The 15,046-nt window shown below is 43.4% G+C and overlaps 1 protein-coding gene across 7 annotated transcripts in view; it reads right to left on the bottom strand.

Moving 5' to 3' along the window:
- DMD (dystrophin) overlaps positions 1-15,046 on the bottom strand; it is a 730,751-nt gene that overhangs the window by 12,317 nt on the left and 703,388 nt on the right. For all 7 annotated transcript variants that reach the window (XM_075538193.1, XM_075538191.1, XM_075538194.1 and 4 more), the window contains one exon: positions 3,515-3,607. In XM_075538193.1, the coding sequence (XP_075394308.1) occupies positions 3,515-3,607 (93 nt within the window). The remainder of the gene's footprint in view (positions 1-3,514; positions 3,608-15,046) is intronic.

Here is a 15,046-nt window from a genome sequence, read left to right on the forward strand (position 1 = left end):
TAACTGGAAGATGTCCCCACCAAACTCTACCCCTCTTTGGCAAAGAAATGAGGATGCTAAAAAGTGTTGTTATAGAAAAAACAAAATGTGTCAACTCGGCTATTCTATCATTCTCAGCATTATGTGGTTGGCCAACATTTTGTGATACGATGTTAATTATCTTCCATTTGTTGTAAATCCTGACCTCAAAGTCAATTATGAGGTAATATTAGATTATGTTAATAAGGATAAGGTTACCTTTTTTATGATAATTAGGAAAGATTGGGGTGTTGTGCCACACCTTTACTCAGGCCATAGGAGCTTGAAACCACTAGTTGCTTCATGGGAGGAAGACAGCGTTTTCTGCTCCTGTAAAGAGTTACAATCCCTGAAATGCATGGGGCAGTTCTACCCAGTGCAACAGGGTTCCTTGATGACAGTGAGCTTGGTTTTGAGTTTGTGTGGGCTATATTACCTTTTAGTGTCTATGAGATAAAAGAGAGAAAAACGAACAGAGAGAGAGAAAGAGACCTCAGTCCCAACACTAAAGAAGTGTCACCAAGAAAGGAGAGCCGAGACCAGAGTGTCTTTTGGACCAGAGGTCCCTGCACTGACAGTCTCCTAGACCCAGGGGAAGACGGATGGCAAGCTTCCTGGTGACCTTCTAAGGAACACAGTCCTACAGATATTGAAAGGAGACAAGGTCCTCTCCACAACTGACACACAGAGAAGCTATTCCCCATAGAGCTGAAGAGAGAAGACATTTCCATTTGTCTAAACCATTCATTCATTCATTCACGTAGGGCATTTCTGTTAGAGCAGCACTAGGTAACTAAGGCAGCCTCTATTTCGGAGGATGAAATTGATTCTTAATGCATTTTAATTCTGGGGGGAAAGACCTATCATAAAGCCTAATTTAGGAGGAGTAGCAAAACAAGAAGGAAAGGAAAAAAACACTGTCGAGTTGTAGCATCACAGAAAAACATGCCAGATTTTCCAGCACTGTAGCTATTTTCTTACTGTACATTTTATATTTGTTTGATTTTTCAGGACTATGAATTAATTCTCTTAAGCCACTGGGGAACTATTGAGTGAGTAGGAACTTCATTAGTTAATGGAACTGGTATCACACAAGGCCTCCTTATCCCATTTTTGAAAACACAAATCAGCACTTAGGGGACAATAAGCTTCCATAAGCGCTAATTTAGTACACACTATCCAGGAAGCCTTCATGAATAGATTCTCAAGATTCCTCAGAAGCAAATCAACATCATACAAGTACAAGTAAGTAAATGCCAGAGACGGTAAGTGGCAAACACCACTTAACATAGGAGATCGGTTACTAGTTTTGCCTTGTGGCGTCTTCCAAACTAATGTGGTGCTTAGCTCCAAGGCCTTTAACAGGGGATTTCACCATTATGCTAACTAGCATGTACCAGAGACCCAAGTATAAAATGGACTATTAAAGAGGCAAGGCTGTTTATGGGGAAAGCAGAACAAGGCACATCACTGCAGCCTCTTTTCTGATATACTCTTGTTAGTTAGATGTGGGAAAAGTGACAAGGACATCAACAAAGTAGCCACGAACTCCCCGCAGGGTAGCGATCCAGGCCACCAGGCTGTGGGAAAACACACCTGTCCCAGGTCTTCATGGGGGAGCTTGGGAATAATGAAAGATGGATTACCCAGGAAGCTAAACTTCCTGCCTCTCGCTCTCCTTCCAGTGGCAATATAACCTTGAAGGAGATACTTCTTCTGCCAGAGGCTAACCCCTGACTTGTTAGTGAACAGGCGAGTTCCCGGGATTCATAAACACCACAGTCATATCCATCACCAAATCAAACCAAACTCACTGCCATCCAGTCATGAGCACAGTGAGCTACAAGTTGAGCTGCTAACCACAAAGGTCAGTAGTTTGAAACCACCAGCAGGTCAACTGGTGAAAGATGAGGCTTTCTAATCCCATCAAGATTCAGGCTCCGAAGACCTAAGGGGGCAGTTCTCCTCTGTCCTATAGGGTTGCTGTGAGTTAGACTCTCCATGACAGGCATGTTATTAGTGTACTGTGATTCGAACTTCATTGGTACCCTGCAACTCAAAGTGCCCTGAAGGCAAGGAACTTGTCTTTTCTTCTATGCATCCTCAGCACACCCACCAGCACACGGTAGGTTCTAGTCAAAACTGCCACGGTGAAGTCATGAGGATAAAGCTGATCCTCTTTATTCATGACCAGGCCGGGCATCGTCTTCTTATGATTAATGGCATCTAGGGAGAGGAGATGCCTAACACAGTAAGGACTGGAATGGGGCTCGAGGTGGGTGGTGTTAGGGTGGGTGGAAGACAGATAAGATTTTTATCTGTGAAAACCAACACATCAGAGGCAGTGAAAAGATGGCTGGTGCAGACATTTAAAATTAGCTTCCCCTGTTGGTTCCTTAGCAACGCTCTACCAGAACATTATTGCTTTTAATGTGCACTGCTCAACGTTCTCTCCTACATCAAATAGGTAGGAAATGGCGTTGTTCACGGACACTGAATGAAAAGAAAGGGAAAACACCCAACTCAAAACAGCATTCTCATTGGCCTGGTGGAGAGGAACCAATAGCCCAGATGTTCGACAGGCCTGCCCTCCCAGGCTGACCAATAGAGGGTGCCATTCACTGCCCCCAAAGCCTTGAGTGCTCCCCCCTCGAGGCTTTTCCTCTCTTTGACCACAGAGGAACAGCTGCCATTCTTTTTATTTGTTGAAAGGAGGTAGATCAGTGACTTCGTTTTATGTCCGGGTCATAAAGCCCAAGAAATAGCGCTGTGAGCTATCAGTACCTCTCCTCTCTGCCCCCTTCCAACACAAAACAAAGATACCACCTCCTTGGGTAAGGCAAGGCACATGACGAGGACACTAACTGGTAGGGAAATTCTATGAGATAAAACATGGCCTGTTAAGGAAGGGCAAAATGCATAAGGTCAAAGGGATGGGCAGAGAGAAGAAGAATATTAACTCCTTTCTTTGCTAAATCTGTGTTCCATGTATGGAAGGGAAAGGGGACAGGAAAAAAGACCCAATAAGAGATAATCCTATAAAAATTAAGCTAAATCTCCATTGAAATCAGTTAAAGTACAAATGTTAAATATGAAGGGCATCAGCGTAAGTCAGAATCCTGCTCCGTAGGCCTGCTGTAGACCTTGCCCTAGAGTGAAGTGGCTGTGCAGGCCCAGCCAAAGCACCACCAAGGCATCAATCTCCTCGTCTGTGAATGACCCATAACAATCACTCTTAGGTAGAAAGTATCTCCTAATTAACACTTTAACAAGGTAGCCATCTCATTTCTAGAAACATCTTGATTATACAGGTACTATAACTCCAAATATTCCAACCTAGAAATTCACGTTTAAAAAGTCTGCTGACTAATGATTCCCAATTGGCCTTCTGTTAGCATGTGTCTAAACAAGGAAAGGAAATACATCACGTGGGTATGGAAGTGAACATTTGACGTAATTCCAATCATTCTCTGTTGCTTCTAGGTGCTGGGCTTACCTCTGGAACTGGGGAAGGAGTTGTTGAGTCGCTCCATCACTTCCTCTAGCCCTGTGCTTGTATCCTGAGGAGGACTGAGAAGGTCTTCCTCGCCTTAACGACAACACAAAGAAAGGCTAAGTACAATGAAGGAATACTAGACAGTGGATTGTGTGTCTCCCTCCCACACAAAAACAGGTGTTATAAATCCTCACCTCTATATCAGGGGTGATAATCCCACTTGGGAATGGGGGGGGGGGTGTCACTGTTTTAATTAATGAGGCATGGCTAGTGTAGGGTGTGTCTGAAAGAGATTATCAGTGAAAGAAGCTCATGTGGAGGGAGCTTTATGTCAAGTCCACAGAACCAAGGACCTTCCCCAACAGCCAGCAGAAAGTCTTCCCCCAGAGCTGGTGCCCTGAGCTGTGACTTCTAGCCTCCTAACCCATGACAGGACAAATGTGTGTGTGTTGGAGTCACTTGTGGGATTGACTTCTGTTATAGCAGCGCGAGATAACAAAGACAAGGAAAAAGTCGAGAAACAGGTCCATGATCACACTTTTACTACAATTAGAAATTCATTTTCACTTGCTCATAAATAACCTAAATAACAAATAAATAAAACCCCTCAAGCTGAGTAATTAATTAGGGAACAGCAATTCCTTAAAGGGAAGAAGATTTCCATGTAGTAATTTATCTATGTCATTATCCTTGGAGAATAAAACCATATATTTACTTAGAAGTTAAAAGATGAAATTGGAAAAACCCCATTAATATGAAACTTTTTTCTTTGAAATAAAAATGCATTATTGCAAGAAGTGCCTCAGAAAATGAAAATAGACTGTCTGGTGAGGGAAAGGAACCGACCTACTATACCCAGAAGGAAGTTGAAGCAAATGCAGGGGGAGGAAGGGAGTGGAGCACACCACGGTGCACCAAGCTCAGAGGACAATAGCCCTTTTTGGAGCAGCCAAATCACAGAGAGGACCATGTGGCCGGCCCTCCTGTGAGATGCAACATCCTGCACTGACCCATGGCCCTACACGGGACAGCACTGGAGACACAGTGTGGGATGTGTGACTGAGCTGATCTCACCACACTGAGGCAAAATACTAAAGGCGTGCAATAGAATGGGGGGGGGGAGCAAAGCAAGGAAGTCACGAGGGAGTATCAAAAATAGACTTTGGGGCCAGGGCATGGCACCCCATCAGACTCATCCGGAAAACACTCCTAAAGTCAACAAACAGACCTTCAACTATTGACAGGCTTTTCTTTCTTTTCCTTTTTTTCTTCTTTTAGATTTTATATGTCATTGGCTTTTTTTGTTTGTTAGTTTACTGTTGGTGCTGCCGTCATCGCCTTGTTTTTATGTGTCACTTTGTTTGGTGCTGTCCAAACATTTTATATCCGCAATTTTATATGCATATTATTACCTCTGCATATCTATCTGGATAAGATAGTCTGGATAAAAAATGTGGAGAAGAAAACAATGGGACCAGTGCTTCCGGGGGGACATGGGAGAATGGGGTGGTAGTGGTGGGAAGGGAAGAGGTGTTAACCAACCCAGGGACAAGGGAACAACAAGTGATTCAAAACCAGTGGCAAGGAAGGGGTAGGAGGACTGGTAGGGAGTGAACAAGGGCAATGTAACTGAGAGGAATTACTGAAACCCAAATGAAGGCTGAGCATGGTAGTGGGACAAGCAGAAAGCAAAAGGAAACAGAGGAAAGAAGTAGGGGGTCAAGGGCTTACATAGAAGCCTAAATACAGGCATGTACATATGTAAATATACTTATGATTATGGGGGAAATAGATCTATGTGCATATATTTATAGGTTTAGTAATAGGGTAGCAGATGGACATTGGACCTCCACTCACGGACTCCCTCAATACAAGAGCACTTTGCTCAACTAAACGGTCATTCCATGATACCCACCTTCCCAACACAATCGCTGAAGACAAATGTATGCATAAGAAAATGTGGTTAAGAAAGCTGATGGTGCTCGGCTATCAAAAGATATAGCATCTGGGGTCTTAAAGGCTTGAAGATAAACGGCCATCTAGCTCAGAAGCAAGGCCCACAGAGAAGAAGCACATCAGTCTATGTGATCATGAGGTGTTGAAGGGATCAAGTAGCAGACACCAAAGAACAAACACCATCATTGTGTGTTCACCTTCCCCATATACAAGCTGAAGACAAATGTGTACATAAGTAAGTGAGGTGAAGAAGGTTGATGGTACCCAGCTATTGAGAGATATAGCATCTGGGGTCTTAAAGGCTTGAAGGTAAACAAGCAACCATCTAGCCCAAAAGCAACAAAGTCCACATGGAAGAAGCACACCAGACTGTGTGATCATGAGGGGCTGAAGGGACCAGGTATCAAGCACCAAAGAGCAAAAAATCATATCCTCGTGAATGAGGGGGAGTGTAGGATGGGGACCCAATGCCCATCTGTAGACAGCTGGACATCCCTTTCAGAGGGGTAGTGGGGAGGAGATGAGTCACTCAGGGAGCAGTGTAGCATTGATGAAACATATAACTTTCCTCTAGTTCTTAAATGTTTCCTTCCCCCACAACTATCACGATCCCAATTCTACCTTACAAATCTGGTTAGACCAGAGGATGCACAGTGGTGCAGACAGGAACTGGAAACACAGGGAATCGAGGACAGATGAACCCCGCAGGACCAGTGGTGAGAGTGGTGATAGCGGGAGGGAGGAGCAAAGGGGCGGTAGAAAGGAGCAACTGATTATAAGGATGTACATATAACCTCCTCCCTGGGAGATAAACAATAGAAAAGCGGGTGAAGGGAGACATTGGGCAGTGTAAGATATGATAAAATAATAATTTATAAATTATCAAGGGTTCATGAGGGTGGTGAGAGCAGGGAGGGAGGGGGGAAAAAGAAAAATAAGGAGCTGATTCCAAGAGCCCAGTGGAAAGCAAATGTTTTGAGAATGATGAGGGCAACGAATGTATAAGTGTGCTTTACACAACTGATGTATGTATGGATAGTGATAAGAATTGTATGAGCCCCCAATAAAATGATATTTAAAAAATGAATTATTGCACACAGGCAGCCTGTCACTTGAAGACACAAGATAATAAAATGTGACATTTTGTGTTCACTCAAAGAAGGTGAAAAGGGAGTTGATATATTAAGGTATCTCCCCCATTCTTTCTTTTGACATTTAACAAAAAATACAAACTAAACTCAAATACTCTCCAAGTCCAATGTCATCGGAAGAAATAAAACTTGAATATGACCTTTCTAAGTAATGAAATATTAATATTCTAATGTCCTAGTATATAGATAGGGAGGTCTGTCCCTTTTCTCTTGGTTACTTGATATTATTTCATCACAATTAGGTTTGTGGGGCTTTTAAAAATGACTTTTTTAAAAAAGATTTTTTTGGGGGGGATTATTTGTTTATGTGAAGAAAAATGATGATCTGGTAGTAAAAGAGTTTATAGATGGATGGTCTTCTGCTGGAAATGAGAGCGAGTCCCCTTGTTGAGTTTGTGGTTCTACACCCCTACTGTTGCATGTGTCGAGGGAATCTACTTGAAAGAGTTTTTGCAGGAAGAAGAAAATTTCATAAACGAAAACAAAAGTAATTTGAACTCTGGAGGTCACTTGAAACTGATTTTTCCTAACGTTTAATCTTCCCATGGTGAAAATAACTTCTTTTGAAGCTCTATTTTTGAGGCACATTGTCACTTCCATCTAACGTAAGACCTTGATTCAGCAAATCCATGAAGGTGAACAAGAATAAGGACCTTGGGTGCACTTCTAACTTGAAAATGACCGGGAAGCTACAGCAAAACAAAACAACATACTTGCACAGTATCTTAAATACACTCATCATTTCCTTTGGTTTCTGCCAGTTGGATTTTCATCTAGGATTACAATCCCAACTTTATTGCAATGTTTTCATCCTTGCTTTTTACAGCACAAGTCAAAAGAATTCTAACTATATTGTGAAAATTGTGCCCTAGTTGGCTGTAGGCTCTGCATCATTTTAAATGAAGGAGCAAGAATCATGGGTAGGCAAAAATTCGGATTCTGTGGGTCTCATGGCAACCTATCCCAGGAAACGTCTTGGAAACAGTAAGTGCAGGAAATAAGAACTGAAGGATTAAGGTCACAAGTACTTCCATTACACCGCTACATTATCCTTCATGGATCCAGCCACCCTGAACCCCCAAGAAAATCCCAAACCTGAAAGCAAACCCAGTGCCATGGGGTTCTGAATCACGGGCAGCCCCACATATTTCAGTGTCCAATGGTGTTCCCTCGGGTTCTCCCTACATGGGTGCCATGTGAGGAAGTAGGTCAGCGGCACCTACTGTTCCACCCAAGCGCACCAGAGGGGGCTTCAAAAACCCTACCATCTGTCCATTTATTTTTTCCTTAGACCTTGTTGAAACCCCCTCATCTATACATGCACACAAATGTGTATGTGTGCGTATTTTTTTACTTGTTGTGTTTATGCTTTCAGGGAAAGGGTGGGGCACATGTGGCCCTTGGGTCTTATGAGGCCCAGGAAATCATCAATATCAGCTACCATCAGAAGCCTCACCAAAGAGAAGCAGTTCCAGCCAAACACATTAAGGGTGAGTTAATGAAATGTTTGACCAGTATGGCCGTCAAATGACTTTATAAATATCTAAATGGCCCTTGGCAGAAAAAAAGTTACCCAGCCAGCATTTAGGAGGAAAATAAAAAAGACGCAATATTTGAGGGGTGCGCCTTGCCTGTAGCTTTCAACTACTATGACTTGGTGAGAGTGGTCTGGTTGAAATACAGTCAAGAAGAATAGGATTGGGCTGATAATTCTGCACTTCTCTAACCGACAGGAATCCCTGCCCCCACTGGGGAAGCATGGGGCATTTTTAATGGCAGCAAGTCCACTTTGGTGGTAGTGTGCCTTGCAGAATAACTCCCAACCAACGAAGACACTCCCGTGCATCACTGTTTTATCTGTGACAGTTGAATTACACCGAAGAACTCCATTGTATTATGTTAAGACGCAAGGACAGTTCGATGAAATGATTGGCATTTCTCACCTTGAATTATTTCCAGGAGCAAATTATAAAGCATAAATCTAATGATGTCAGCTAAGTTCATCTACACAGACAAATGATCATCTTCGAGTCTCAAATCGTAATACTTGAACTCAAATGTAAAACTGGCTTATTTCTTTTAATGGAGAACTTTCTTGGCAGTGATAAATGTAACGATTCATACCTAGGACTGCATAAACAAGTCAAGCATTATCTTATTTTCTTTCTTCAGAATTCGACAAGATTTTAAGTAAAAAACACTTTGGTTTCAGCTAATCGTATAGTAAGAATGAAAATCAAATTTATCACATATGTGCATGAGTAGAAAGGTGAATCAACCCACTGCAAAATGCTTGATGCCTAATATTTTGTATCACATTGGACTGGACTCAAGGAAGTGGCTCCAAAACTGAGACACATTTTAAAAATTGTCTTGTACAACACACATACCCATTTAGAAACCATAAGTCTAAATTGTCTATTCACATTGTGTGAAAACAAAATTTACATGCCACACACTGATCTTAGGTGCTGAAGTTAGCGAAATAAACACCCCCGCAAAGCCAAATCTTCATGGAACGCTCCTGGGGGCACACAGTCTAAATCAATAAACAAGTAAATTATGTAGTGATGTCAGCAGGAGTTATATCCTCAGAGGAGAGAAGGCAAAGGAGGCGAGTGAGGGAGACGCTTCAGAAAGGGCAGTCTTGGAAGCTCTCTTTGACGAGGTGCAGCTGGATAAAAACTTTAAGGACCTGATGGTGTGAGTCATGCAGTTTTTTCTTGAGAGAAAAGCACTCCGGGCAGAGAGAAAAGGTAAGCACAAACCCCCTGAAAGGGAGTGTGATCAGTTTGCTCCAGCACCAGCCAGACTGCTAGGGGAGAGTGTGGAGAGCGCTAGACGAGGGGTACATTGCCCTGCCTCAGGAGTTTGGGTGCCATAAAATTCATATGGCTCCAGAGGAGGAGAGACATGTGGAACAGGCCCCAAGGTTGGAGTGAAGCCCAGCTGCGTGCCAATGGAACTCCAGTGGACCAATAAATGCATGGTCGACCAACATGCAACTGAGTTGTGGTTATTTATTACACAGCAACATCTCACTGAGGCTTAGTAGTAGTCATGGTTACTAGGGCCGTCAAGTTGGTCCTGACTCACAGCGATCCACGGAAGGAAAACACTGTCCAGTCCTGTACCATCCTCTCATTTGATGGTAATTCTGAGCCCTTTGCTACAGCCACTGTGTCGGTCCATTTCATCACGTGTTTTCTGACGGATAGACAGTACTGTTTAAAGGCACCACCGTTTCTGGGTTGTCTCATCATCTACAGATCTGCAGCTATGCCATCTCCATCAAATCAATTTGGACATTACCTCATGTGGGTCACAGCTGAACTCTGCTCCACACGGTTCTCAGTGGCTGAGTCTTTGGAAACAGGTCACTAGGCCTTTCTTCCAAAACAGTTCTGGTTGACATGAACTATCAACATTCTGGTTAGTAGCTCTAGGCACTGAACTTATTATGTGCCATGCAAGGGGCAGGCAAGCCCCGAAGATTCCTGACTCTAACAGTAAAACCTGTGACCACTTGTCCTCCCTTCTCTCAATCAATCTTTCCATTTATTTAATAAGAAAATGCTGAGTCAAGTCCCAATTAGTCACACCAGGTTTTGGGCCACCCCTCATTCCTACCTTGTTATCAGTTCAAATGGCATATTGCTAGTGGTGAAGGGATTTCAAACTCAGTTCATGGTTTCAATGCTTGAACTTGATTCTACTCCAAGGTGATTTCTACTAGCACACATCAACATTCTTTTGGGTTCATTGGCTAGTCTTCTTGGCTTGTCCAAAATAGGTCCAAAGGCCTCTACTCAAGTATTTCCTCAACGCAAGAACACTTTGTTCTATTAACCTGGCATTTCATGATGCTAACCTTCCCGACATAATCACTGAAGACAAAGCAGGTGCATAAGAAAACGTGGTGGAAAAAGGTGATGGTGTCCGGCTATCAAAAGATATAGCGTCTGGGGTCTTGAAGTCTTGAAGGTAAACAAGCGGCCAACTAACTCAGAAGCAACAAAGCCCACGTGGAAGAAGCACACCAGCCTGTGTGGTCAAGAGGTGTCAAAGGAATCAGGTATCAGGCATCAAAGAACAAAAATCAAATCATTGTGAATGGGGGGGTGCAGATTGGGGACCCAAGACCCATCTGTAGGCAACTGGACATCCCCTTACAGAAGGGTCCTGGGGAGGCGACGTGCCAGTCAGGGTGCAGTGTAGCCACGAGGAAACATACAGCTTTCCTCTAGTTCCTAAATGCTTCCTCATCCCCCACTATCATGATCCAAATTCTACCTTACAAATCCGGCTAGACCAGAGGATGTACACTGGTATAGACAGGAAGTGGAAACACAGGGAATCCAGGACAGATGATCCCTTCAGGACCAGTGCTGAGAGTGGTGATACCAGGAGGTGGGGGGAGGCTGGGGTGGAAAGGGAGAACAAATTAAAAGGATCTATATATAACCTCCTCCCTAGGGGATGGACGAAATAAAAGTGGGTGAAGGGAGACGTTGGACAGTGTAAGATATGACATAATAATTTATAAATTATCAAGGATTCATGAGGAAGGGGAAGTGGGGAGGGAAGGGGAAATGAGGAGCTGATACCAAGGGCTGAAGGAGAAAGCAACTACTTTGAGAATGATGAGGGCAACAAATGCACAAAGGTGCTTGACACAATGGATGGATGGATGGATTGTGCTAAGAGTTGCATGAGCCCCCAATAAAATGATTTTTTTTAAAACGGGGTCCAAAGGAATGACTTAGAAATATTTTTTGAAAATGAATGCCTAAAATTCAGGAAATACAAGGTCAAAATTAAATGGGACTCTGATGGATGTCAATACAATAGACACAGCTGAAGAGAGGTAAGTGACACAAATAAAGTGCGAAAAATGCAATGGTTTGCCATGAGTGGGCTGTTCCTCGAGTTGACTTGCTTTAAAAGTGATTTTAGCCAGGACCTCTACAACTTACATAGAATACACAGAAGGACACCTAAGCAAATGATTTCCCCTCACGAATGGGAGCTGTGTGTGAAAAGCTTATTTTCTCTGAAGAAAGGGACCATAAATGAACAAATAAGCCCACTAATGTTTTCTTTCGGATTACAAATCTACATCGCCTATTATGTTGCTAACCAATTTCCAACTTGATGCCTTATTATCTTGCTACTTAGGTATCTCCTGCTGTTCTTCAGTTTTTCCAGAAGAAAACAATCCACTGGTTTATCCTAGACCAGATAATTAGCTTCATTACTTTTTTTTTACATTTGATTTGGGTTAGAAGCTTTCAATTTTACACATGCTGGGTAAACTCTTTAATCTGCTCTGGTGTACAATGGTGATTTGATTATAAGTTGGTCAGTTTTGGAAAGGTGGTAAAGAAAATACTGAAAGTGGTAGCTACATTTCCGAAGTGCGTGGATTACTCCATATCTATCTTTCTCAAAGATTAGTCCACGAAGCTCTCCTTGACTGGGGGGCCTATTGTCTAGAGAGTCCTCAAATGGGAAAGAAAATAAATAAGATTTACCTTCTGCCCTTATGGAGCTTAAGTTCTAGAAGAAATAAGTCATATTTATTTTTTTTAAAGATGAATTACCAGACAGAATGCCTTGTTGAGCCACAGAAGGCAGAGTTGAGCTCCAAAAGAAGCTTCGCTGCTGCCACATTTACGGCGGAGAAGAATGGACAGGAAGAATGGCACACGCTTGTGCTGAAGGCCAAACAAGACTGACCAGCATAGAGCAGCGAGAGCCAGAAATGTGTGGGCAAGCTGAGGGGGAATGTTTGAGGGCAATAAAAATTGAGTTGGAGAAGAAGGTGGACTTTGAACGCTATCCTTAAGAAGCCTGAACTTTATTCCGCACACAAACAGAAGCCATTCAAAATGCTTAAAGGGGCGGTGAGGAGGAAGAATACATTGGAATCTGAATGCCAGGAGAGTAGCTGGAAGCATCTGGAAGATGGTGTGGAAAGGGAGAGAGGGGAAAGGAGAAAGAAATCCATTAGGAGACTATTTGTATTGTTTGTTCAGGTTGGGACATGATGAGGGCTTCCACTTGCATAGAAGCAGCTGATTGAGCTGAAAAGAGCAAAACAGACTGAACTTTGTGATTGTATTGTTGATGCTAGGCAGATTAATAAACACAAACAAGCCCGTGCTGATTTTTCTTACTGGGTACTTTGTCCCTCTACATAAACCCAAATGTAACCACCTGCCAATGAGTTGAGTCTCACTCACAGCGACCCTTTCGGGGATTAAAAATCATTGTAGGTGCAGATTTCCCCAGCTTTCTCCAGGAGTGGCTGGTGGGTTTGAATCTATGACCTTGTGGTTAGTAGTCAAAAGGGCCACCAAGGCTCCAGCCTCCATCTCTAACGGCCATCAAGTTGATGCTGACTCCTGTGAGTGTCTGAGACGGCAACACAGTGGTTCTTAACCTTCCTCATGCTGCTACCTTTTCATCCAGTTCCTCATGTTGTGGTGAACCCCCCCCCCCCACCATAAAACTATTTTTGTTGCTACTTCATCACTGTCATTTTGTTACTGACATGAATCGGGCAACCCCTGTGAAAGAGTCATTTCACGCCAAAGGGGTCGCGACCCCCAGTTTGAGAACCGCTGCCCCTTTACAAGAGTACAAAGCCCCATCCTCCACCCTTGGAACTGCTGGGGGTTTCCAACTGGTGGCCACGCAGACTACAGCCCAACTTGTAACCATGCCACCACCAAGGCTCCTGCCAGGGGCTGTAAATGTGAATGGTGGGAAGGTGCTGTGGGGTTGGGAGAGAGACAGGTGCCAGCCAAGCCTAGAACTTCTGATGTGGGGCGCAAAGCATGAAACGATGGATTAGAAAGCAAGTACAGGCTTAGGTGGCTTGCTGGCTAAGCTGCCACTGGTGGTGGCACAAGGTTGAACTCGGTAAAGACAGGAGAGATGCAGAAACGCTATCATTTCAGTTCGAGTCTTCTCAAGTTCTAGCAATAATGTTATTTTTTCGCTTCTTGCATTTTTCATTCGGGATCCAATGAAGGTAGGTCTAAAAGCATCCCCGCCTTTGTACATATTTCATGACACTGACATTTCAGATCAGAAGTAGGCAGGCCAGATGCTTTGTAGGATGTTCTGTCTGCGGGATTGGTCTGCTTATTTACTCATGAGTCGGTTCAGATGAAGTATTTTTCACCAAGTTACTGCATAAGTGATAGTATTATATCTGTGTTGATTGCCTGTGCATAATAATCCTATTATGATTATAGTTGGAGAATACCTCTGCCCTTCAGAAAGGCTCATGAGTGAAGTGTCATTCTGTCAGACATATAACCACTGAACGGGCCAGAGGAGCAGAAAGCAAAGCAAAGTAGATACATGTCTTATGTGCCATGTACAAGATATATGAAGATACATTAACATAGCTCTAAATGGGTGATCACATGAAGTAAGTAAATGCTGTAAAATAGAAATGGCTTAAAACAAAGGGTGATTGGGTAAGGCACAGCCCTGGTGTCACAATGGTTAAAATCCTAGGCTGCTAACAAGAAGGAACCTATCAGCTGCTCAGCAGGAGCCAAGACCCGAAAGGCCGGCTTGTGTCAAGATCAGGGGCTTGGAAACCGTCTGGGGCAGTTCTACTGTCTTCTGTAGGATTGCTATGAGTCAGAATGGGGCGCAATGGCAATCAATTTATGAGGGTTTTGGGGGGTGGGCTCAGGGGGACGGGCTTAGGGTAGGTGTGGAAGAAGTCATTAAATATACGTTGTTGTCAGGAAGCTGTAGACTCCTGGGTGTACAACTCATGAAAGACAAAAGATGATAAATGCCATTCAGAAATATAATGTTTGCTGTCTGTCTCTTCTAATAGAATGGTTGCTTTATGGAGAGACAGTCCCAATAAAGAAACATCTAGAACACGCAAGAATGGAGGAAGTCTTGCGATCCTTCAGCCAGATCACAAAGCATGACTTAGCCTATATTTCGTTAAAAAAACAAAAAAAACAACCCACTGGAATTGTTATCATGAAACCAATCCCTCTCCACAATGTAGTTCAGCAAATCTCAGTCTTATCGTGCCTCAAACCTTCAAAGTGCGCGCGCGCATGCTCACACACACACATTGCATCGATGTAAACACCGTGTGTGTGCTTCCAGAAGACAGTTGGTGTTTTGCTAAAATGGAGTAGGCTTATGCAGTTGGGGGAGGGGGGAAGGAAGAAAGAAAATCACCCTTGAATTCGGTCTTTCAGAAAACTAACTTCACCCCCTAGCTTTGTCCCTTTTACATTGGCGAGTTGTTGCTTAGCTTAACTCAGGCATTGGAATCAAGCCCTTCTCTTCAGTTCTGCCCGTTTCCCCGGCTCCACATGCCATCGGGACCACAGTGTGCTGTGCACTTTAATTTGGGTGCGCTAATAGGCATGCT

This window comes from Tenrec ecaudatus, chromosome X (genome assembly GCF_050624435.1).
Source record: "Tenrec ecaudatus isolate mTenEca1 chromosome X, mTenEca1.hap1, whole genome shotgun sequence".
In the NCBI taxonomy this organism is placed as follows: domain Eukaryota; kingdom Metazoa; phylum Chordata; class Mammalia; order Afrosoricida; family Tenrecidae; genus Tenrec; species Tenrec ecaudatus.